Source organism: Struthio camelus, chromosome 15 (genome assembly GCF_040807025.1).
Source record: "Struthio camelus isolate bStrCam1 chromosome 15, bStrCam1.hap1, whole genome shotgun sequence".
NCBI lineage: Eukaryota > Metazoa > Chordata > Aves > Struthioniformes > Struthionidae > Struthio > Struthio camelus.
Genome location: NC_090956.1, coordinates 10,736,584 through 10,760,189, shown reverse-complemented (window position 1 = coordinate 10,760,189; position 23,606 = coordinate 10,736,584). Strand labels below are relative to the sequence as shown.

Genomic DNA, 23,606 nt, shown 5'->3' with positions numbered 1-23,606 from the left:
AAATACATTCTTGGACGTGTCAGCTGAAATCTTGAAAATACTGGTGTCAAAGTGCCAGTCATATTAATTGGAATTAGTCTTCTAAATTCCTTCGTTCCTACTAATTTTATTGGGATTTTAACTTCCAAATTCTCTTGCTTTTACGCATTCTAACTTTGGCCTTTTCTCTATAACAAGGACTAAGACAAAGAAAATGCCAACAGATGTTTGAACGAATTCCCTAGGAAAGATCTAGCAAAGCATGTAAAGTGGGACTTTCAATCTAGTCATCCCATGGCTGAATTTTGATACTTAAAAAGCAGTGAGCAGTATCACTTAATGCATGCTCAGTTAAAATTCTTAACACATCCACCAAGATTTGATGTGAAATAATTCATTAAGACATAAAAATGCTGTGTTTCTTTGCATGTACACTTTCCTGAGTAGAGGGAGACAGTAAAGTTGAATAGCATGATGGAAGCTTTTACAGAAACTGCTTCCTCTCCAGAGTCTGCAGATGGTCCCAAATGCATGTAATGGTCCCAAATAAGCATATAACTTACTCTAAAGAGAGTAGCTTTTACAGTATAATTTGTACATCTTTTGTTGTTTCTTTTGCAGGACAAATGACCAGCTAGTCGCGTTCCTGTCCAGGTACCGTGATATGAACTTCTTGAAGTCACATGGGAGGGACAATGCAAGGTAATATGACTCTTTCTTCATGTTATTTTAAATGTGATGCCAAGAGTTTTTGTGTAGTGACTGCTTCTCCGTGTTACTGGGGACAAGGATTTCCTCCTCCAGGGGAAAAAAAAAAAACTGAATGAGAAGGAAACCCTCTCACGAGGACAGCTGTTTTTTGGTCCAGGAAGGCTTCTCCTGACAGTCCGTTTGCAAAGATGGTGGTGTGCGTAGGGAGATGTTAAACAGACTGATACTTACTCCATATTCGGAGTTTATCAATGCTGTTTCAGCAGCTGTACTTAAGGAGGAGGTGAGCGCATGAGGTTTTCCTTTGTTCTCGTCTTGGTTGTTTCCAAACATTCTAAGCAGTTCTTCCATGTGAAGATGATCACTTTCTAACTCATTTATCAGAAATTGGTAGTTTCACAAGCTCTGCCCAGACAGGCATCTTGAACCATGCTTAAACTCCAGAAACCTTATCATTTCTCAGGGCTGGAAACAGAGGAGGAGGAATTAGTCCTAAATATCCATTTCAAGTGGCACAGCACCTTGCCGATAAGTCTCACAGAGGTAGTCTGTCAGTGACTGTACAACTTGAAAAGCCTATTTTCAAGTTTCCAGTCTGGCATTCTGCAAACAGTAACTGCCCCTCGCAACAAGAGCTCCGTGCCCTCGTTAGCACCAGCCGTACCAGAGGCCCACACCTGCGCTAGCTGGAGGCATCAGCAAAGCTCCAGGCAAGCAAAGCATCTCTGCAACCCGAGGGAGCCCATAGCAGCCTGTCCGTGCCAGGGAGGATGAGGATGGTGACTGGAGGGTTGCTCCAGTGTGCTGCAGCTTTTAGAGTCCTTGGATCACCTTCATCCCCCCTGCGTGGGTTGCAGGGTGAAGAGGGTGCTGTGTTTCCCACAGCACATGGGTCACGCTTACAGCTTTGTGCTTTGAGGCAGCAACCAAACATCATGTTTGCAGAGCTTCAAACAGCCTCTGTAGCTGGCAGATCTTTTCCATCTGACTGCAGTAGTCCTCTTTTATCGATGGTTTTGTACCATACCACCAGTCCTGCAGCAGTTCCAGCAACTCCGTATGCTGGGTCCCAGTGGCTTAGCACCTACAGACGTTGGTTTAGTTTGTCTGTTGTCACCCGGTCATCTCTTTATCCTGTAAAATGTCAAGCATACTGCAGGGTTGGATTCAGATAAGTGGTATGGAGACTATGACACATCAAGTTGCATGTTCAGCCCAGCGGGTAGGTAGAAGAGTGCACAGGTCTCTCTTACTTCTCAGCTGCTCGTGCACTTGTCACTAGATTTATCAATTCTGTCATGCTCCTGTTTAAATGAAGTCCTCTCAAGCATTCATCTTGTGCGTGCAGAAATTCTATAGCAAGTAGTAAAAAATAACAGTGAGGAATGCTATTTAAATCAGAGTCAACAGTTTTCACAAGAGAAATACAGAGTGTCAGAGTGATTGGCAGGCTCAGCTCTAGCTGGCAATAGTGATCGACAGTAGAGTTAAAGTAGAAAAGGAATGAGAAATGGCCAGGGAAAAGCAGCAGGTCTCTTAAGCCTTTTTGCTCTTCTGGTGCACCTGATTCTCCTCAATTCCCTCAGCTGGCTAAGGAAAATAACTAATGAATTATGACATGCATCAAGCTGGTTCTAACATGCCAACCTCAGCTGGGTTAGAACAATTAAGATCAATTAAACGCGCTAATCCGGTATTAATTTAAAAATAAAATGAGCTAATGTGCCACTTGTCCTCTCCTCAGAGGGATAACAACCCATTTATTAGTTCAATGGTTCCCTTTGAATGTATAAACAATTAAAACCCTTTTAGGCTGTTACAACACATAGGCAGGTTTTCTTTTTCTCCCGGAACTCTAATATAGATTCTCTGTGCATCAGGGAACATAACGTAGGACATGAATGGAGATTTGCGATCTCTGTCTGCCATGATCGTGCAGTCTGTGAGTCCCAGAAGCCCTCCTGCTTCGTGCCATCAGGGGAATGGATTCTTCCACATTGCCCCGGCAGCTTCCCAGCTGCCTTCCTACCGAGGAGACCCACTGCTCCGCTCCTCAAGCCATCTCAGATAGCTGTGGAGGCAAGAGGAAAGCCAGCAGTTGCAGAAGCCTCTGAGTAATATTGGCATTTGTTAACAGTTAAATCCATTGGTGTGAAAGCAGTTAGACTTCTGTTTATAACAAGGGGTGAATTTCCAGCTCTACATCCACATGTTGAGAGGGAAATTGTTTAATGTGCAGATCTGGAGCTTGATCTTTCAGTTCTGTTTCAGTAACTCAGTCTTGTCTAAACTGGTAAATGTACCTTCTGCCTTGCCAGTTTGACACATATTTTCCAATTAACGTTCATTTTATTTCCAAAACGTTAAGTTGTGATCATGCTAGTGAGTCAGTGTTCCAGTTATAGCCAGGTACAGAAGGTCTCTGATTAGAGGAAGTGCTTGTGTCTTTTTTGCCTCTCAGTGCAACGGCTAAAAGCATGCAACACAATAGGCATAGTTTTTGCACCAGCTGTATGTTAGAGGCTATAGCTTGACACAGATGTACCATCAAATGGAAATATCAGAAATGTAAAAAGTGACTTCGTTTCTGCTGGCCAAATCTTCAAGTGAAAGTATGGGCAGAAGAGCTATCTCCTAACACAGGAATGCTTTCTGCTCAAATGTTGAAAAAAAAAAAACAAACCTGAACTATACTGGCAGAAGCAAATTGGGAGCAAGACAACCCTTCTTGGCAGAGTCACCCCATTCCTTTCTTTCCCCACCCCAACCATGCTTTGGGCACCAGAACACTACCTGCTTCTTTACAGGGAAATACTCCCTGAAAGCAGAAAGTTTTATGCCTATAGTTATGAATTATGAAACCCTTTGGGCTGAAATACCTTACATAAGAATGGCCAGATGAGATGAGACCAAAGGCCCATCCAGGCTGATGTCCCGTCTCCTGTTGCCTACAGCAGACACCCGCAGAGGAGCAAAGAACAGGCAGGCCGGTAGTGGTGCTTCCTTACAATATTTTTTGGGCTTCCTGTGATCTTTACCTGGGGAATTTCCACCACCAAACTTTGTTACTTTCTCATTAAGAGTCGGGGATGATTTTTTCTTCTACTAATTTGTCCAATTACTTTTCAGGTTTTACTGTTTACTTTGCCTTGGTCACAACCCTGTGGAAAGCAAGTATCCCATGGGGGGAGTGGTATGACCAGGGGGTTAGTAAGGTCTAGAAGAAAAGCAGTAGCCTCAAGGTTTGGCAATAAAAATTAAGGGGAGGAAAAAAAAGACAGCTTTTGGAAAGGATTTGGGACCCAGGCCAACCTCCAAGTTATTGAGCAATAGGAGAAAACTTTCCCTGTGGACATGCTATCTCAAAACAGCCTTGAACAGGATTTTTTATTTAAAAGGGCTAGTTGAGGCCATGACAGAGGGGGAGGACACAGACTAGACTAAGCACTGCCCCATGTACAACAGTAATTTCTTTGTTCCAAGATGTTTTCTCAAAATATGTCGAACTAATAATACAGGAGTTCAGCATTTAAAAAACACTGAAAGCAATGTATAACCCTTTCAGCTACTTTTTATTTAATTCATGGATGAATAATGGCTCCTAAACAATACGCTGTTCAGCTGTCTAAGTCTGCTCTGCAAACATCTGCATACTCTCTGAATTTTAAGTCGTCATAGTCTTTGGATTGTACAACAGAGAGAAAAAGATTAAAAGTGCCATCTTAAAACTGAAATGCTTATACAGCTCAATTACAATGTACTTGGTATTCAAGCCCTGTTCACAATCAGTACATGTTTTAGTGCCAAATAAGGAGAGAAACCAGACTTCCTTTTATAGAATGAAGTTTTCTTTTAGTTATGCCAAAGTCATTAAAAAGTGCATCACTGATTTTCCTTTAGTGGCTTCGAAAAAGGGAATGGAGGTGAAAATGACTCCTTAACTCAGCTGGAGAAGCATTATTTCCCTAGAGAGCTGGATGTATGAAATGAAGTTGCATACAGTGGCTGGAGTCGTTACGTAGCGCTTAGTGGGCAACACTTACATTTTCTCCTCTTTTCACCATCTTAAGACTATTAAAAGCAAAAGAACAACCCTGTAGTTGTATAAGCTATTACAATTTCGAGCGCCTGGAAGATTTGTTTTTTTTGGCAGGAACAGCACCTGGCTGGTGTGTTATAAAATATAAAGACAGTCAAATATGACATCTTCAGTGACAGGCAGGGAAAAGACTTTTTTTAGAAACCTTGCCACAGTAGTCGTTTGGGAAACGGCGAAAACATGCTGTGAAGGCTGGGGGCTGTTAAATCTTTGAGGAATCTGGAACTCATAGGCAGCATACGAACGGCTCACAAAAAAGCCATTAACGTTTTGTTATGTATCTGGGTTCTTTTCTTGTGCTTTTTTCTGTTTGCTTGTTTTCTCCTCATTAATGCTGTTCTTGCCAGTGGTTTTGGCCCCTTTCTGGATTGTGGGCTCTGGACTGTGCTTGAGCTGTTTCGCCGAGCTGTATGGCTTTGGTAAGGAGCACCGCAAGCCCGTCGCAGCTCTCGGCAGCTAGGGAGGCCCCGCTTTGTGAGGGACCTGCCGACATGCTCCACACCTCCACCTCCTCAGGCCAGCTCTGCTGACCCGTGTGTGTTTGCACCACCCTTTCAGACATGGCTTTTTCTCCAGCGTGGCGCATGCTGTTTGTTGCCCTTCTGTGCACTGGGTTAATCACAGTTTCGTGGTCTGTTAGAAAATGGATCCCACAGTAAATGCTACTGTGTATTGCTGCGTTGATGAATCACCCATTAAGTACCTAAATACTAGAATAAAATTTAATGTTATCCCTGCCGTCAGCATAGTTTAACCCCTTAGCTCCCAGCAGTGCTTACCTTCCTGCTCATGCTAAATATTTGGTGGTTCATTTGGCTGAAATTTCACTTTCCTATATTTTTTTGTTAATTTTTTAAAACACATCAGTGTTCTGAAGCACACGGACTGGGAAGCTCTGTTTTTTGCTTGTGAGTAGTGCAGCCCAGCAGTGGCATATGAACTGTATAGATGGAAATAGCAAGATGCACCTTCCGTGCGGAAAGACTGCGTTTAAAAATTTCAGACATTCCAGCTAACTTTCAGATACTCCTTATTGCTTTATGCTGAGAAAGCCTGTAGTCCTTCTGCCTGATAATTTGCCTCCTTGTACCTCAGAGATCAATACCCAGATTTGGCTGCTTGGAAATCTGCGTAGAAGTGGCGCAGTCTTGCACTCCATCACTTGGGAAGTTTGAGCCCTCGTTTCCTTTTCCTTCTTTAGTCATCTAGTTGCAGATACCGAGATACGAAGCGCAGTAGCAGCCCCTAGGAGGATATTTTTGTGGCGGACGCATGGGTGCCCTCTGCACAGCGTGTCCCTTTGTGCTTCCGACCCGAGCCGTGAGCAGTTGGGATTTGCTGGCCCCGCGGGGAGCGGGAGCAGGGGACGGGGTGCCACGCTCCACCGCCGGCGAATGCAAAGTGTGAGGAAAAAGTGGGGGCAAGGGGAGAAGAAATCATCTAGAAAAACATGTAGTGGACACAGAGCAAGGTTAGAGTTCACGTTGTTGAATCTGGGCCTGTGGTGAATTCACGTACATCTCTGAATGCTGTCATTTGCAGTTTTCTCCCCGTTTTGCTTATTTTTATAGACAAAAATACACTTGAGTTGTGACCTCTGTAATCGTGAGAGGCAGCCATTAAGATTTTGTCATTGTAACAGCAATTACAGTGTTTGTTAAGACACGATGTAAGTGAAGAGCAGTGGAAGGAAACCCACAGGAAAGTCTTCTGAAAGCTCCCCTAGAGCCGTGTGCTCACGAGGGGCTGTGGGGAGCGGTTGTCAAAGCGAGGCAAGTCCTCGTGGGGTCGTTAATGCAAAAAGTACACCCTGCAAATTTCCTACACCTACAACGATTCTGTAATTTTTTTTTAATTTTTTTTGAACACTTGCTGAGTTTGCCCCCTGACCTGCAAAGTTAAAATCCTACAAAGCATTAAGGGCTTTCTTTAAAGACTTCCTTTGAAAGAGAGATTCCCAGAAGATGGAAAATCAGATCTTTCAAAACCAGTGCAAGTAAACTCTTAGGAAAAGGTGAAGAAAATATCATGAGGAATTTACTTCTAATCATAATGTAGAGATGCAATGTGACTAAAGCATAGAAGTAGCGCTCCTGTAGTCCTGGGGGGAGCCTGGGGTCTCCAGCAGCCTCGCCTGCATGCCCCGGCAGTGCTACCAGTGTCCGCGAGGTCGGCTCTCGCCCCTGCATTGCAGGGTACGTACCCAGGTACGAACGATGAACACTAATCATATTAAAAAGGTATGAGTTTTCCTATGTTCCTGTTTAACTTTCAAGCATTAACCACAGTGGGCAAAGCTACTAAAAGCGTTTTGATTTGTTTACTTGCTAACAGTGTGGGCTTTTGCATATGAAATGAGCCCAGTCGCACTGTAGCAAATCCAATCAAGAGAGAAATTCTTCATAATTTTGTTGATGTTTCTTTGTACGTTGGCATTAAAGCTTAAGGGATTGGTAGGATAGTATTGTGTTTATAGTATTTTCTTCAGAGTAAAGGAATTAAAGAATGATAAGAAGCAATTCTATTTTTGACCTGGAAACATTTGCATTCAGGATGCTGCAGTTTAAACACATTGGAAATTGGGTTGCAATTTTTATTTCTCTCTCTTTTCTTCTGTCTTTTTTATCTACACCAAGAGTTTTTTCATAGCCTTTTGAAACAGCAGGAATTCTGAATTCTGCACTTTCTTCACACCCAATTGCCTGTCATACCAGGAGGAATTCTTCCTAATCTTGACAGACTAAGTAGGTGCTGTTTCTTTTTGACATTGTTCTCCTTTTCAAGCTTCAACTCCATTTTTTGAGGGGGGAGGGTTGTTCTTAGCCCTAGAGGCTTTTAGCACAACAAAAAGAGGCCTTCAGAAACATACTGCATGATCACATCTTAGGAAAGCAGATGCTTATCTGGCACAGTGTGAGCTCTGTGCCTAAATTGCCAATCGTTAATTATTTCAGATTTTTAAAATGCCGTGTAACTCTTCATAGAATAGAGTTACTCATGGAAATGGGGTGAAGTCCGGGTTGTGTGCAGACAACTGGAATTTCATCACTTATTTGCGAAAGGCCAGGATTTCTGTGCCTGCAGTGGTCAGGGAATGCAACTGCTCTTGTGTAGATCTGAATTTTCTGAACTTACTTATTATAAATAATTGTTCAGTGAGTGGTTTATGGAGATGTATTGTAGTTTATGGATTGCTCACAAATTATTTGTTGCAACTGTTACATTCAGGATTGTCAAATTACTGTTCTCTGCTTTCTACCTGGTCACCTAAATTGCAAGTTACTTCTCTCTGTTTCCAGACAGACTGACTCCAGGAGGAGTTTCCAAGATGGTTGGGTAAACACTGCTGCCAAGCTGCCTCACATGCGTGTATATCCATGGAAATATTTACTTGGCTTTTTTCACCCAAATGGTGACTTCTTCAAATGTTTATCTAATGAGAATTTAAAAGAGCAGTAGGTACGGTCAAAGCAACGTGCAGGGTTTGTCCACCCGCATTCAAGAGAACGTTGTTGTGATATCAGACTGGCTCCAAGCCCAGCAGATCCTTGCTTTGACACTGGCTTTCTACGTGTGATGGATTGTCTCTCTGATATACCCTTGACTTTTGTTCCTAGTTCTTATTCTTGTATAGCGAATGGTGATAATGAGGTCTTGGAAGAGATGTCTGGTTAACAGTAAAATGTTGGCAGCAAGCTTTCTAGGCAAGAGGCCAGAACCAGGAAACATTTAGGAAGAGGAAGCCTTTCCTCCTTAAAAATTATATTCTTTCCAGACAAAAACCTTTCAGTGATAATCTTACTGATGAGTAAAGTTTAGCAATCTGGTAACTTCTGATATGAGAAAGCTTTATTCATTTAATAGACTCTGGAAACCAGAAAATGACAAAACTCTTTATCTTATATATTGTAAAAACTTGAGAATTCAGTCGTGGGGATCTTTCAGAGTTACAGTGCTATGCAGTGTCACTTGGTGACAACTCTTCAGAAGGCTGACCTTTGCTTGTGATATTTTTTCTAATATTAAGTAACTGTGCCACAGTATTTGTTAGGAGTTAAAATATATTGCAAGAAGCGCTGAGCTATTTGTTTTTATTTGTGTTGTAGGAGCTCTTGCTAAACATCTTACTAATGTATGTTATACAGTCCTGTAGTCTTATCTTAAATGTGTTTATAAACATTTAAATATGCTACAAAGTGAGAGAGAGGTAGTTCCTAAGATGTATTTCAGTCATGAGCTTTCTGGACTGTTAAGTAACTATAGCCGGTGTGACGCGTCATATGTTACAATTAGGTGGTTTTTTAACAAAGCAAAAAAATAATAACCCAGAACCACGTAAACCCTGAGGCTGCATCCACATTTAGTCGGGGCATAAATGGCAGCTTTCACACTTCTGGTTGGCTGATTGATGAGCTCACCTAGCAAGATGTATAAATACTATACTATGCCTACTGGTTAGTTGCAAATATAATCCAGCCTCCACAAAATTGAAGGCCCTTTATGAAGAATTAAAATTGATTAAGAGTGAACATAAAACGTCTGTGGAATAAGGTTAAATGAGATGCTTTTTGTTTAACCTTGGCCTTATTTTATTTTCCCTTTCTCGTGATTGACTCTTTCTTCATATCATCATTATTTTCTTCCTGTCACTTGTCTTAGATCAGGAGAAAGGCCAAGTGTCTTCATCTGATGGCGATCTGCATTGCAGATCGCTTACCATATCATACGATTACATGAGATTGTCCTGGAAGGACATTTGCAGTTAGCAGAGGTATGCCAGTCTTTCTTACCCAAAGTTCAGGATGCCAGAAAGCACCTGAAGTTGTGCACTTTGAATAAGGTTAATGAGATGCTATCACTAATCCATTCTTTTCTACTGTAATTTGGGAGTTATCTGCTAAGTGTCCTATAAAACCCAAGAGAGAAAGACTTGAAGGGAAGATCACTACTGTGTGCATGTCATTGCTCTCTTTGACGCTTGGCATACTTTTATCAAGTGCACTCTTTGGTATTACATTGAGCATAACCAGAAACTGAGGAAATGTAGCATTAAATCAGAAACGAATCAGCAGGGTCTAGATTTTGCCCTCCATCTTATCTTTCTTTTCGCAGGTGGCTTGCTCCAGATGCAGTTGGATGGCTAGTCAAGAATCTTTATGAACTGTTTGTAGTGTGATAGGGTCTTTGGTGTCTTGAAGAGGCCTCCAAGACATCTAGATAGCACCTCTCCCTGCACCTCAGGCAGTATGCAGTATGCTTAGAGGAGCTTCTTGCTTCCCTGAGTGCCAGAATCCCTTCTGCTGGAGCAGCTAGTAGCATCAGTCATCCCAGAAAAGAGTTTGGAGAAAAAGGAAAGCTGCGTCCACCTCTTTCACTTTGTGCGCAGCTCTGCTCTCTGGATGCCAGGCTCGGCCTGCTAGAGCAACTCACCGCATCCTTGGGCAGAATTATTTAGCTTCCAGCAGATCCTAAGTACACTGGATTTCCTTGGTTCCCAAGGAACATAAATGGATAATGAGCAGTCACCCAGTGCAGAGCTGTGTCTTCAAAGCTCATTGTGTAAATCACTGTTTCACACATAAAGGGAAATTATTTTCTATGCTAGTACGTTATACTGTTTAGGTGTAATAACTATATGTGAAGTCGTAGTAGTAAAAGTGATCCTTCTGAGAAATAGCTTCTTCCTACTAGATTGTTACTGCTATTTAAAACCTGACATATTTAAAACCTGATGTAAAGTTTCTGGAAAGGTTTAAAGAAGCATTAGCAAAAGTGTTGTCCCTTTGCAGGTCTCCAAAGATATGGCTGCTCTTCAGCTGGGCTGTGCTGCCTTCTGGGAGGATGAATGGTTGGACAGTGCATTTAGTTTTCTTCTATTAACATCTTCCTGTAACATTTTAGGACTGGAATTTATTGTGAAAACACTCGTGCTCCCAAGAACCAGTTATGTCGTATTTCAGTGCATGTGCCGAGATTTGCTTCCCCAACCCCAAGCCATTAACTCAAATAATCGTCGAATTGTGCACGTATACAAACAGAGAGCCTGTTGACCAGTTTGGAAAACATGAAGCTGCAAGGGTAGATTTGCTGGTGGGACCTTCTGATGTTGCATGTGGCCACACTCTTCTATTGCCAGCTTTAGACAGTAAAGCTGAATTTGTTTAAGGTGATAAATTGGTAGAGACAGTTGAAAAAATCATTTCATGGAAGAGAACTTTATTTCCCTATTTATATATGGTCAATGATATTCTATTATTTTCTTAAAATAATTAACTCAAATGAGCATTTAGTTTTGAACAAAATAAATAAATGACCAAACTTTCAGGCACATTAATATTTGATTTGGAGATAACTGCATAAATATTGAATTTGAAGATTAAATTCCAGAGCGCTGCATTAAAATTGCAAGACTTTTCTATTATCCTTCATAATGGAACATGAAATTAGAAACTTGTTCATGGAAAGAAAAATTTCTCCACTCTCATCTGCACATTCCCTTCACTGTTGTGAAGGACAGAGGAGCTTTTTTCCTCATAACTGTGAGGAGAGAGATAGCTATCAGTGGGACATAGATCCTGAAGTTGTTTATGGTGCTTTTGAAAATTAATGTATGCCATTTCATAACTGTGTCTCAGTTCTTAGGCTGATACAGAATGCAACTTTAACCTCAGATTTAGCCTACTGTGCAGCAAAACACTCATGTTTCTAGATGTAGAAATCGAGATTTATGACCAGATCCTAAACCAGGTCCTATAGGTGATGCAGCTCTAGTTCGCCTGCAGTTCTTAAATCCAGGGACATCTGTGGTCTTGGCCGATTAGCTGTGGATGTTAGTTACTGTAAACAGTCTGATTAGCTAACATTTATTATTCCTCAAAATGTGTAGGATCTGTTGAATACAGCAACTTGTGATTATTAATGGAATTCAGCCCCCCCTTCTGAAAGCATTTGCTAATTCACATCTGCCAGGCTTGACTTTCTGGGGAATAATTCTGAAAATGGGATAACAAATAAAAACCTGTATCAGGCAGTCCCAAAACACCTGTGGGCATGCAGTCCAAAGTGTTTTCAAATATAGATTGATTTGGCAGCTGCTTTTTCGTGTTATAGTGGTTTCAAATAATTCATTTCTGTAACATTACGGTTCTACAGTTCTTCTTACCCATGGTTCAGCAATAAACAAAATATTTTTCCCTGTAGACTTGAAAGTGGAGCAAATAAACTCATTCCACAGCAAAGAGCAATGCAATTGTACTTCTTCCTAATTAACTATACCCCAGTAGAAAAATTCGTGGAATAATAACATGGGAGGAAATTGGTCATTTTCGCTTTATGTACAGTTTTCTATTTTTCAAAAACATGCATTTATTTAGAGGCAGAAGACTACTACATAGATTATTTTTAGTTCCTCTTCATGCTGTGGTTCTTCTGCAGTGGTTTGTAAAGAGTTAATGCATATATCAAATACGCCAGTTGAGCTCTGTAATTTGCATAGTTTTGTCTAAGGTCAGTAGAAGGTGTAAATGATGTTTAGAAGAAATATATTGATCTTTGCCCCTATAACTGGAATGTATAACTGACTAATCATTTATTAAACCTCTCTACATTATTTATGAACAGAACAGAGATATAAACAGTGACCTTTTTATCCCTTTTTGTTTGGGAGAGTAGCTTCTTTATTTATCGAGCTAGTGATGATAACAAAATACAGATTAACTTTTAATGACTGCTTTTGTGTTCTTTCAGATTTATTAGAAAACAAGGGCTGGATCGGCTTTTCCTGGAATGTGATACGCATATGTGGCGTTTGGGGGACCGACGGATCCCCGAAGGAATCGCGGTCGATGGAGGATCTGACTGGTTTCTCCTGAACAGGAAGTTTGTGGAGTACATAACTTATTCCAATGACGACCTGGTAACAAAGATGAAGAGATTTTACTCTTACACTTTGCTTCCTGCTGAGGTATGTGAATTCAAAGCAATCCCTCTTTTCTCAAAACTGCAACTTTTATGCTTGTTCCAAAGATCACTGAAGTCGGAGGGGCTTTTCCTCGATTTCAGCGGGCTTTGGATCGTCCCACTGTTGGTAACGAGAATTTTACCTTCCTGACAAGTCAGTTCTTTAGCGTTAAACTACTTCTGCTGTCACTTAGTTGGTTTGTTTGTGGGACCTTTTTGCAAGGAGTGGCTTTCTCTTATGCTTTTGAGCCCATTACTCTATTACTGAGCAGCCAAAAATCCAGCTGCCCTTTGCTTGCCAATTGTTCCTCCACAAAGACTTTGAAGACTGTTAGAGATGGAGAAATGTCTTCCCAAGTAGCTCTTATCGCCATTATACAACCTTTCTACTTAAAAATAAAAACTCTGCAAACAAAGGTTTATTGTTCCGTTGAAAACTCAGCTAGCAGGCATAGTCACAAAGCGTTCAGATCATTCAGGAATCACTCCTGCTGCAAGCGATGCAGAAAGGGGGCGCCCACCGGGACAGGTTTGGGTCTAGCATGGACCGTGGCCAGGGAACGTGCACTGTTGTCGAGTAGAGCACAGGGCCGGGCACGTTCCCATGCTGTTGGGCTCCTGCCCTGGCAGGTACGCCGCTCCTCGCCGTGTCAGGCTCTTCTCCGAGGTTACGGAGCATGCAGCCGTCCTGAGGAAGAACTGATGACTGTCTTTAAAGCCATGACTTCCCTCCTCACTGGCAGCCCCTGAACATTTTGAGAGATTGATGAGAACAGTCTTGCAAATTTAGGCTTATTAGCTTGCAGCAGAGCACAGTGATTGTCATCTTTTGACTGAGGTTTATTATTCCACACACATGTTGAATAATCTTGCTTTAATCCCATTTCTGTTAAAAATCACCTTTTCTCTCAACTCTGATAACCTTCTCATCCATTATCTAGCAGAAATTTCTGTATCGTTCTGAAAGGACACAGGGCAATGGGTAATTGGGTAGGGTTTTTTTTTTTCCCCTCGCTTGAATGAGAATGGATGCCTTTATGGGTTTAACCAAACAATTCAAGCATAAAATCCATATTCACTGAGCTGTCATTTAACATTAAAAAGGGTAGGGGGATTATTTGGGGGCCAGCCATGCTAATGTAATGCCAGCTATTTATAGATTGTACTATAGCTGATTTTAGAAAGAAGTAACTGTTCTTAAAATCATCTCTCACAGAGCTAAATTTGACCATATTCTATTGCTTCTCTCTACAAGGTTTTCTTTACAAGATACATGTCTCACTTCTGAAAATCACCCTGCCTTCACTGACCTTTTAACCTGCTGTATCAGTCCCCATCACCCAAGATTTATGTAATAGCTGAAATTATGGTGATATAATTAGGATAGCCCAATAGGAATTCCTTGCTGCCTTGAGTCAGCAAATAGAGACTTATGATTTCGGATGTAATTGCAGGAGGCAGAATGTCCTTCTGGTGCCTGGGGTGAACTGTATATTTCAGTACAAGGCCATTCAACTAGCAATGCATTTCAGAGCACTGGAAATGCAGAGACCAACGGAAGAGCTCTCTGAGACTGTATTTTTCATGATAGCCATGGCGGTGGCTGAGGTTTGAGAGTTGTCTTAAAAAACAACTTGAGATTTATCATCAACGCATTGCTCAGGAAAATGACCCTGAATTTGCTGGACCAGAGAGTAACTTATTGAAGGGAAATAATGGGAATTTCTTAAATTGCTCATACACTTGAAATAAAAATAAAATAATTGCTGGCATCGGTGCATTTCCATTCCAGTGTCCAAAGCTGGCCATTATTCTGTGCCAGCTTATTGTAGTGTGCCCTCAAATGTATGCTATTACTGTTTGGCTGTGTCTATAGTGTGCTATAATTTGTCATGCTCTATAGGATGCATATGTGTGGAACGTCCTTTATACATGGCAAAACAATGGAAGCTGTTAGTCCTCTCATTTTGAAAGAAAATAAGTCACCTGAGTTCGGTTCAGGCCCACAGGCGGCACTGGAGGAGAAAATGGAAGTCTGAAGAGGTGAATACACTGATCTGGTCTTTTTTTCTTGCAGTCCTTCTTTCACACCGTTCTGGAAAATAGCCCATACTGTGACTCCATGGTGGACAACAATTTGCGTATCACAAACTGGAACCGTAAACTGGGTTGCAAATGTCAGTACAAGCACATTGTGGACTGGTGTGGCTGTTCGCCTAACGATTTCAAACCAGCAGACTTCCACAGGTTCCAGGTAACTGAAGCGTTCTCTTCTCTGATTTCCCCAAAGGAGGCTTTTGGCTCTTGCTCCTGGGTGTGGAGAGCAGGGTAGCTGCATGGCCTCAGCAGTTTAGGAGAAGGAAAAGTCTCTTCTCCTGTATTCTGCCACTCGAGACTTACCGCTGTGTGACAAGATGTCGCACAGCTCTTTGGAGCCTTCCCACTGGTCGGTCTGCTGTGCTGGGAAGGATGGAAACCTGAGGCACCTCACACAGGTAGCAACATTAGTCTTGTGAATTTATTGCAGACGTTTTTTTTTCAAGGTTATATAGTTCAGATGCTTTCATGATTTCAGGAAACTACTGCCTTTCATAGTAAAACAACAGTGATTTTCATCCTCACAGTTTAAAAGAAAGCTAAACAATTTGACTGGAGTACCTACTAGAGGCTTATATAGCACAAGGCAAAACAATTTTCATTATTATATTCTTAAACGTGATTATATTTAAGTTTATCTCATGGTTTGGGGGCCAGAGTCATGAGATTTTGGTCAGCCAGGTTTCACAGTACTGCCTTAACAAGTTTAATTGATTCCTTTGTGATACGGTTTCCTCAAGGCAGACATGAGAGCTAATTCTCGTGTTCAAGGGTGCACTTGATCTCAAGACTGTATCTGGCCTGCGTATCTTCCATTAAGAATGAACAACAGCTTGTTTCAAGGTCACCAGATTTGCACTTCCATCCCTCCAGCTCCTCAGGGTTCCCTGCATAAAGCATGTTTGTTCAGGCTTTGTGTGGGATGGGAAGTGTGTTACCCTACAACACAAAAATGATGACTACTCCAAAACAGAGATCTTTTCTTTATTATAATGCGCTGCCTACCAGGCGCAGTTGAAGTCAGTGACACAGACATAAAAAGAGCAAATGAGACATTATCCCAGAGAGCCTCTGCTTTCCCAAACTCTGATCTCAGAAAAGTCTCTAGCGCGGAACAAATGGGAGATCTTAAAAAGCTACTGAAAGTCTGCAGAGGCTAACCTGCTTCATGCTGGGAAAAGAAGCCATAACAACATTTCAGGAAACTATCAGGTAAACTGAACAGCAAGGGAAAGTTCAAAATTAGAATAGCTGAAAGGGCAGTTTCTGACATGTGCCTGATAAGAGAGCCCTGCAGTAAGGCCTTGCACCTTGCACCAGGAGGCTTGCAGCGAGGGTGTCAGAGAGCACGCCGCATGAGCCACCCTCAAGCAGACATGAACGTCCTCCAAAGAATTTGTCCATGGTCTGTGGCGCTTTTGAACTCCTCAGCACCTCAAAACTCATGCCCAAATACGAAAAAGGCAAAATAGAGGCGTTTTAAAAGCTAACGGTAATTGGCTAAGCAGCACATAAACTGGCGGCACGCGTGAAGTTCTGCTGAGTGCAGAGCAGAGAAGCTGTAAGGGCCTGGTCAGAAGCTGAGGAGCCTCAGCCATGGATGGCATCTCTCCCAAATCCCCTTCCCGCCTAGCAGTGCCAAATCCATGCTGTGAACAGCCCAGAGAGATGAGTACCAAAGGCCTGAAAAACACTTTACAGAAACTGTGAAATGTGTCACCTCACACGGGCCTGCTTAAAGTCCAGCTTTGGCCCTTCCAAACTCTGTGCCCCCATGCCCACGGTACTCTTCTCTGCCCGCTCGACCGCTAGTGCTGCACAGTCTTCTTGCTAACATGGCATTTTAGAGAGATTTCACAAACACTCCTGCACATGGAGTGCCCAGAGCAGGGCAGCAGAAGGTGGCTGTTGGTACAAAGGGACTGGCCAAAGTAGAGAACAAGAAAATATGTCTGCCACCATAATAGTTGTCTTAGATTTCTTGCGCAGAATTTTTCTTTTTATTTGACTTGTTCCCTGACAGCCAGCCATTTGGGAAAAATACTGCTGCTGTCCTCATATTCTTGGTATCCAGACATTTGTATTTCTTCCCCAGGAGACAGATAGCAGTTTGCTAATGAAGGGAGAGGGAAGGGTTGGAGAAGGCTCTCCTGACTTCAGCATAGTGTCTGGTCTAGAGGGTTCATTCTGAGAAGGCCAAAGCAGCATCCATGTGCTAATATAAATAAATTAAATAGAGGGAGATGCTTCAAAGGAATGCTTATTGCTGAAAATATGCAAAGAGTGGACAGCAGGGAAGGAACCCAAGCTGTGCAGTAATTCTTGTGGCTTTGGTTCATCTCCCTTGCTCACTCTGAGGATAAACGCTCCTGAAGCCTGTCCTGAAAGAAACGGTTGTGTCTAATCTGGGTTTCTTTTCCACTTCATTTAGACTCTCCTTCTAAATTCTTTACTGAGCTTCTCAGGAAGGTGATAGTTGTAAGTCAGTTATCTGGCCTACTTTGGGGACTGGTAGTGCCCAGGGACTGGTTCGCAGAGTCCCAGAAGTGGAGGTAGTGGTGCTTTCTCGCTGATGTCTGGGACTGCTGAGTCGCACAGAGCGTGGAGCTGCGACTTCGCCTCCATCCACTCCCGCGCCCTTGTCCCCAGCCCTCATATCATGATGCTACAGCCTTACCCTGGTCTCAGATGTCGTACAGAGACTGGGCGATGACAGCAATCAATCATCCCTGTTTTGTCCTAATTTCGGGTGACCGTTCTGATGGCATTATACCAGAAATGAGCAGGGCCAGGGCATGGGTTAGGCCCTGGCACACAGTAGTCCATGCTGTGTAAATGTTAGCGTGCTCTGTGGCGTATTTTTGACCCATGCCAACTAGCAATGCCTGAGCAGGGCTCAGGAGAAAGGAACAGGGGTTGTTCAACAGCCAGCATAGATGAGGCCACCTCTTCTATAGGGAACAGTCAAGCCATATGGATGCATATGCACCATGGCACTTGCCCTCAGGAGCAGGGCATGGGCCCTACCCTACTTTATTTACTAGCATAAGCACAGTCCAAATAGCTTCTGTACAGCTTTGTTTTCACTATAGACATGTTCACACATTGCATTATCTGGAATAGCTATTCGGCTGTAAATAGTCTGTCACTTCTCTGCCAGAGTGTTTGCATGTAGACTCATCTGTAAAGTGATTCAGGAATTGTAACCAAGTTTTAAAAGCACGCACTTAACTTAATGCAAATTTACTTCAGGAGATAGGTGAGCCGTTATTTCAAAATAACTGACCCACTTGAGCCATTTAATTGATTGACACAGATGATGAATTGGTGGAAATTATTATTTATTCTATCTGACCTTAAACAAATACAAATAAAGTGAATCATAAAAGAGAGACACTGAGAAATTTTGAATTTCTGATATTTTAAATGGCAATTTCTTAAATTCTTTCCTGTTTCAAAAATGCTTTTCATAGCAATGAGTTATCTATGTGCAGTGCTCTAAAATCCCTTGTCCAAGTAAGTAGCAAAGGAGCCTCTTCAATCACTAGAGGAATAATGGCATAACCCATGATTTTCCTTAAGTTTTCCGTTTTTCTACCCCACCTATTAATGACAGGCATAGAATCTCACTTGCTTTCATTTTAATCCCCTAAAATGCTTTAGCATTTTCCTCTCATTTGAATGGCAGTGCTGCCTGAAAATTCAGGAAGAAAAGGTTGTTTCCAGTGACAATATGCTGAGAAGAGTCATGGAGACTGCAATCATCCTGTTCGTTTGGGGTTTCATGCAATGGCGATGGCAATATGTTGTCTTAGAACCTCAGCATACCCTCCCCTAAACGGGGGTGGTCCACTGATAGATGACTTTGCAGTTAATAGGCACTTGCATCTTATGAACAGTTGTGGAAAACTCAGTCACGCTCTTTCTTTTGTCTGGTCTTATCCTGTATCCTCGTTGGCAATTGTCAACTTACTCCTGACTGCAGTGAGTTTTATTTTCCCGTGGCAGGATGGGAAGATAGGACTGGCCATCTCTTTAAGAGATCTTGTGCCAACTCGGCACCTGGGTTGGCTCTGCCTGAGCAGTATTAAGGAATGTTTGACAAAAAGCAAACTCATGTCTTTCTGTATTGAATTATTATATTTAATACAGGTTTGGTAAATGGAATCAGAGAATCAGAGAATAGCTGAGGTTGGAAGGACCTTTGAAGGTCTCTAGATCAACCACCTGCTCAGAGCAGAGCTAACTTCAAATTTAGAGGAGGTTGCTCAGGGCCATGTCCAGTTTATCTTCAGCTCTCATCGCAGTATCCACTAAAGCACACTGCACCACTTCTGTATCCTGTTGAATTACTGATAAGTGAAGTTTTGGTAGACTTCAAGAACTTCTTTTATCCAATTTAACCTTGAAACATCTTGCTTCCTCATCTCATGCCCGGCCTATACTTACTGGCCCACAGGCCGCTTTTTCTCTTTCAGTTGCAAGGATGGGCCTGATGCCAAGGGTGTCCCTGTCCTCCACATGAGAGGCCTGCAGGCAGGGGAGGGCTTTCCATTTTTGCAGCAGACCAGAGCCATCTATACTTTTGTTGAGTAACTGTGTAGTTTTTATCTGAAACTTACCACGCTCACCAGTTAAGTCATCTTTGCCTGTGGGAAAATGCTGTTTGAATCCGCAACTCCAGCCCTGGGCTTAGGTCGAAGAATTGCGGCTGGAAACAGGAACTAACTCTGGTTTCTTTTTCTTCTGCGTTACCACAGCAGACTGCCAGGCCAACGTTCTTTGCCCGCAAATTTGAAGCCGTGGTGAACCAAGAGATAATTGGCCAGTTGGACTATTATTTGTACGGCAACTACCCCTCTGGCACGCCAGGTCTCAGGTCATACTGGGAGAACGCGTACGACGAGCCCGATGGCATCCACACCCTCAGTGATGTGGCACTGACCATGTACCACTCGTTCTTGCGCTTGGGCCTGAGGAGAGCTGAGACTTCGTTCCACACCGCTGGAGACAACAGCTGCAGGTTAGCCTGAAACATCTTCCTCTTTATATGTGGAAGCAGGATTCGTCCGTGTGTCAGCAATTCCCATGGGTTTCCATGGAGGATGGCAGGTCTGGGGGCTTCAGAGCAGACAGACCAAATTACCAGGCACCAGAGGATGTTCACCTGCTTTGCTGTGCTGGCTGGAGCATGTAGTCACGCAGAGCCGGGCAGCGGCAAGGGGAAGGAACCTATTTCCCAGAGTTTTTGTGCCTGCAGTAAGGTATTGGTATTCAGGGTTGACATTATGGGACTTGGCTGTTGCACTTTTCAGGAGCTGCTCTACATCCTGATCAAGACTGACAGGTTCCAGTTGGGCAGCGCTGCCCCTGCTGTTGTGTTTTCTTTATTAATTTCAGTGAGTATATTATACCCACAGCTCCTAAACCCTCAGCGTCATTTCAGCAGAGGTGTTCATGTTTATTATGCATACAAAAAGTGGAGGACGGGATTTCGGAATTAATCTACACATAGGCAGGTTAACGGTCCTTGCTTGTTTGTTCCCCTGGGTGCACATACGGAGCACAAAGAGCTGGTTTCAAGAGCTCTGTTTGCTTACTTGCTACAGCGCCCTGTGCTTAAACTGTTGCAATAGGTGGGATCCATTAACATCAAATAAATAATCTGTACGTATATATAAACATATATATAGTAAAAAAAGGTCCTTAGGAAAAAAACTGTATTTTAGCTTCCTTTTTCACCTATAAGTGTAGGAAAGAATAACTCAGTCTGAAAGTATTTGTAGGAAGAATTCCTAGAGTTAGATTTACACAGAAGAGGCTTACTTCAGGGTAGATGTGTGCTGCCTGCAAACACATTTGAAGCTGTTTACATTTCAGAGCAGATACAGTTCATCTTTTAAAGTCTTACTTTGCAGTCTCTAGTTCCTGCTTCAGAATGTATCCCTGGTACCCAGCCTTTTTTAATCCTTATGGAAAACACAGCCTCAGTCAGCAACTGCTGAAGACATTCCTTGTGCCTTGATGAATGACGCTTGTCCCTCTTGTGCTCTCCAGAGGAACCTAATGCTTTATGACCTTCTTCTCATGGAAATGCAGAGCAATGTCCCACCTAAAAAGACGTGGCAATAAGTGATCTAGATTCTTATTACAGCTTTGCTAGTAAAGGTTACCAGTGCAAAGCAATAAAAGGTCGATAACAATTAGATATAAATAATCACAAGTGGAATACATTCCCTTCTATGAAATAAAGGCAGACCTAAAGAATTCCTGGGTCATTTGTCCTGTACAGTGGAGCCAGGAGAGAGGATGGGAGCTATGTATAACCAGTACTAAAATAATTTCACAATTACTTTTGTGCTTATTCCTTTTGCCAATGTCCTGATGATGATTTATAGCAATAATCAGTTTCATTTCTGGGGAGCTTTTCTCAAGGTGCTTTTCAAGCTTGCTCAGATTCTAGACAGGGAAGTCATGTCGCCCACCACTGATTGCAGCTGTCTCCGGGATAAGACACAGCTCCTCTGCTGGCTGGAGCCTCGTGAAACAGTGCAGGGAGGAAGTGCGAACAGGGATATTGCAGGAAGGCTTCATTTACATACCTAGCTAAGCCTCGCAAAACAAACACTGCTAGTCAGTGTGCAAATTAAATCATATAAAAGTGGATAATCCTCAGTTTTATGTTTTGCCTCTCTTCTCTCTTGATATTCCGTTCTCTTTCTAGGTGTACGCGTGTGTACACTTCTTCCTTTCCTCTCGCAGTTTTGCATGTCTCTCTAGCAGTAATAGAAGGAATGTATTTGGACTGAGCACTGCAACAGTATTGCCTTTGCTGCAAGGGCTAAGAGCGGTGTGAAGCTCGCTCATATTGCAGTCGCCATCGGTATTGGGTTCGCACGGCTGCTGGCGCTGCGAGGAGAGCCTCTGCTGCTTACGATCACGGTGGAGTCAACCCCGCGCTGCCACCCGCAGCTGCCCAGGAGACTTGTATAAGAGACGCTGCCTTGCCCACTTCTCTAACCGGGGCGAGCTCACCGCCTCGCAAAGACAAGCCCCCTGCAGACTGCTCCCCTACCAAATCAGATTGCACATCAGCATCTGAAGTGGAAGCAACATTAATGTGTGATTGAGGTTCAATTTATTTCTCTCCATCTCCAGACATTTTTACTCGCTGCTGCCAAGAGACAATTTACTCAGGCTATTTCAAGGATATTGTAAATATTTGCTGCTACACACGTATAAAACAGGAGGCTTTAGTGTTCCGAACAGAAGTTAGACTGTTGCTTGCATTGGCTGCGTAGCTTTGCTGTGTTTTTGCCCAGTCCATCAGTGCTGGCTGTGTTTGTACTCATCTCATTGGGTTTACTTCTCAAGCTCTAGAGAGTTCCTCCTAGGTGTTACTGGTTTCAGGTAATGGAAGGTCATCACTGGTTAGCTCTTCTTCGTGCTAGCATCTAGAGCTATAATAACCAAGATGAGGAGTCAGTCTTAGGTTGCTTGATTTCCAGTTGTTTTTAAATGTGTGGCAAACACACTTGTTTACAGTTAATGTCAGTGCTGCAAAATAACAAATTATTCAGTTTCAGAGCCATGAACAACATCTTATTTATTTATTTATTTATCCATACGTGCCCACACACACATCATTACAAAAATCTTTTTGAGGCTGCAACAGACAATTGGCCCTAAATTTTAAATCATTTGAACCCATGACTACAGTGTCTCTAATGTCCAAACTGTAACTGAAGGCTTCCAAATCTCCTGTTTAGATTTTTTTTTTCCTATTTGGTTGACTGAGATTGTTTTTTAATCATGAGTAAAAAATCCTTGGCAAGAGCAATCCAGGTCTTTCATGAATGTGAAGTTCATTTCATTAAACCTGGGATGAGTTTCTGCCATCCATTGCCCCTAGGCAGCCCCGCAGAGCATTGCCCTTGCGGACTGAGCTTGGTGATCGGAGAGGGAGATTTGTTTGGGCTGAGCTGAGCTGGGCATCCATCAGCGAGTTTGGCGTGGCGTGGGTGCCTTCCTTGGCCTTGGAGCACCCTCTGCTGTCCCTGGCCCGCAGCTCTCAGGCAGCATGCAAATAAATTGCTGCCTCCTACCAGGTACTTTTAGGGACTAACCCTACTGAAGGCAGAAAAAAGGAGAAGAACACCTGATTTGGGGCATTTGACATTTCTTAAACATCATTTAGTCCAGTAGACAGTGCTACAGCCTGACAGTGTACATCTCTGGGTAGGACTTCTTACCCAGAAGAGGTAGTGAGGGACTGGAGGTTTCTGGCATGCCCAGGTTGCTCCTAAAGAGCTTATGGCTGTGAATAGCTTCTAAATGAGCATATGTCCTTAGTAACAGTTTTTATGTTTCAGGGTAATCAGAACAGCCTAAGAATATTTGATAATGAGTAATGAACACATTTGAAATGTTGTTATGTAACAATGGTGAATTTTCTAGTCGAAATAAAAGCCTTCTTAAGCCATTAGCTCCAAGTAAATGGAGATTTCATATCTCGTGTGTGTGTGTAAGCGATGAGCATGTGGTTGTGCTGTCTTACAGATACTATCCCATGGGCCATCCAGTTTCAGTCCACCTTTACTTTCTTGCTGACCGTTTCCAAGGCTTCCTGATCAGACATCATGCCACCAACCTGGCTGCCAGTAAGCTAGAAACTTTGGAGACATGGGTGATGCCAAAGAAAGTCTTCAAAATTGCAAGTCCACCGAGTGATTTTGGAAGGCTGCAGTTCTCAGAGGTAAGT

At 42.7% G+C, this 23,606-nt stretch overlaps 1 protein-coding gene across 6 annotated transcripts in view; it reads left to right on the top strand.

Annotated features, from left to right (window-relative positions):
• The window catches only part of XYLT1 (xylosyltransferase 1), a 227,521-nt gene that overhangs the window by 179,771 nt on the left and 24,144 nt on the right, over positions 1-23,606 (top strand). For all 6 annotated transcript variants that reach the window (XM_068908101.1, XM_068908102.1, XM_068908099.1 and 3 more), the window contains 5 exons: positions 601-681; positions 12,536-12,752; positions 14,826-15,002; positions 19,606-19,868; positions 23,405-23,600. In XM_068908101.1, the coding sequence (XP_068764202.1) occupies positions 601-681; positions 12,536-12,752; positions 14,826-15,002; positions 19,606-19,868; positions 23,405-23,600 (934 nt within the window). The remainder of the gene's footprint in view (positions 1-600; positions 682-12,535; positions 12,753-14,825; positions 15,003-19,605; positions 19,869-23,404; positions 23,601-23,606) is intronic.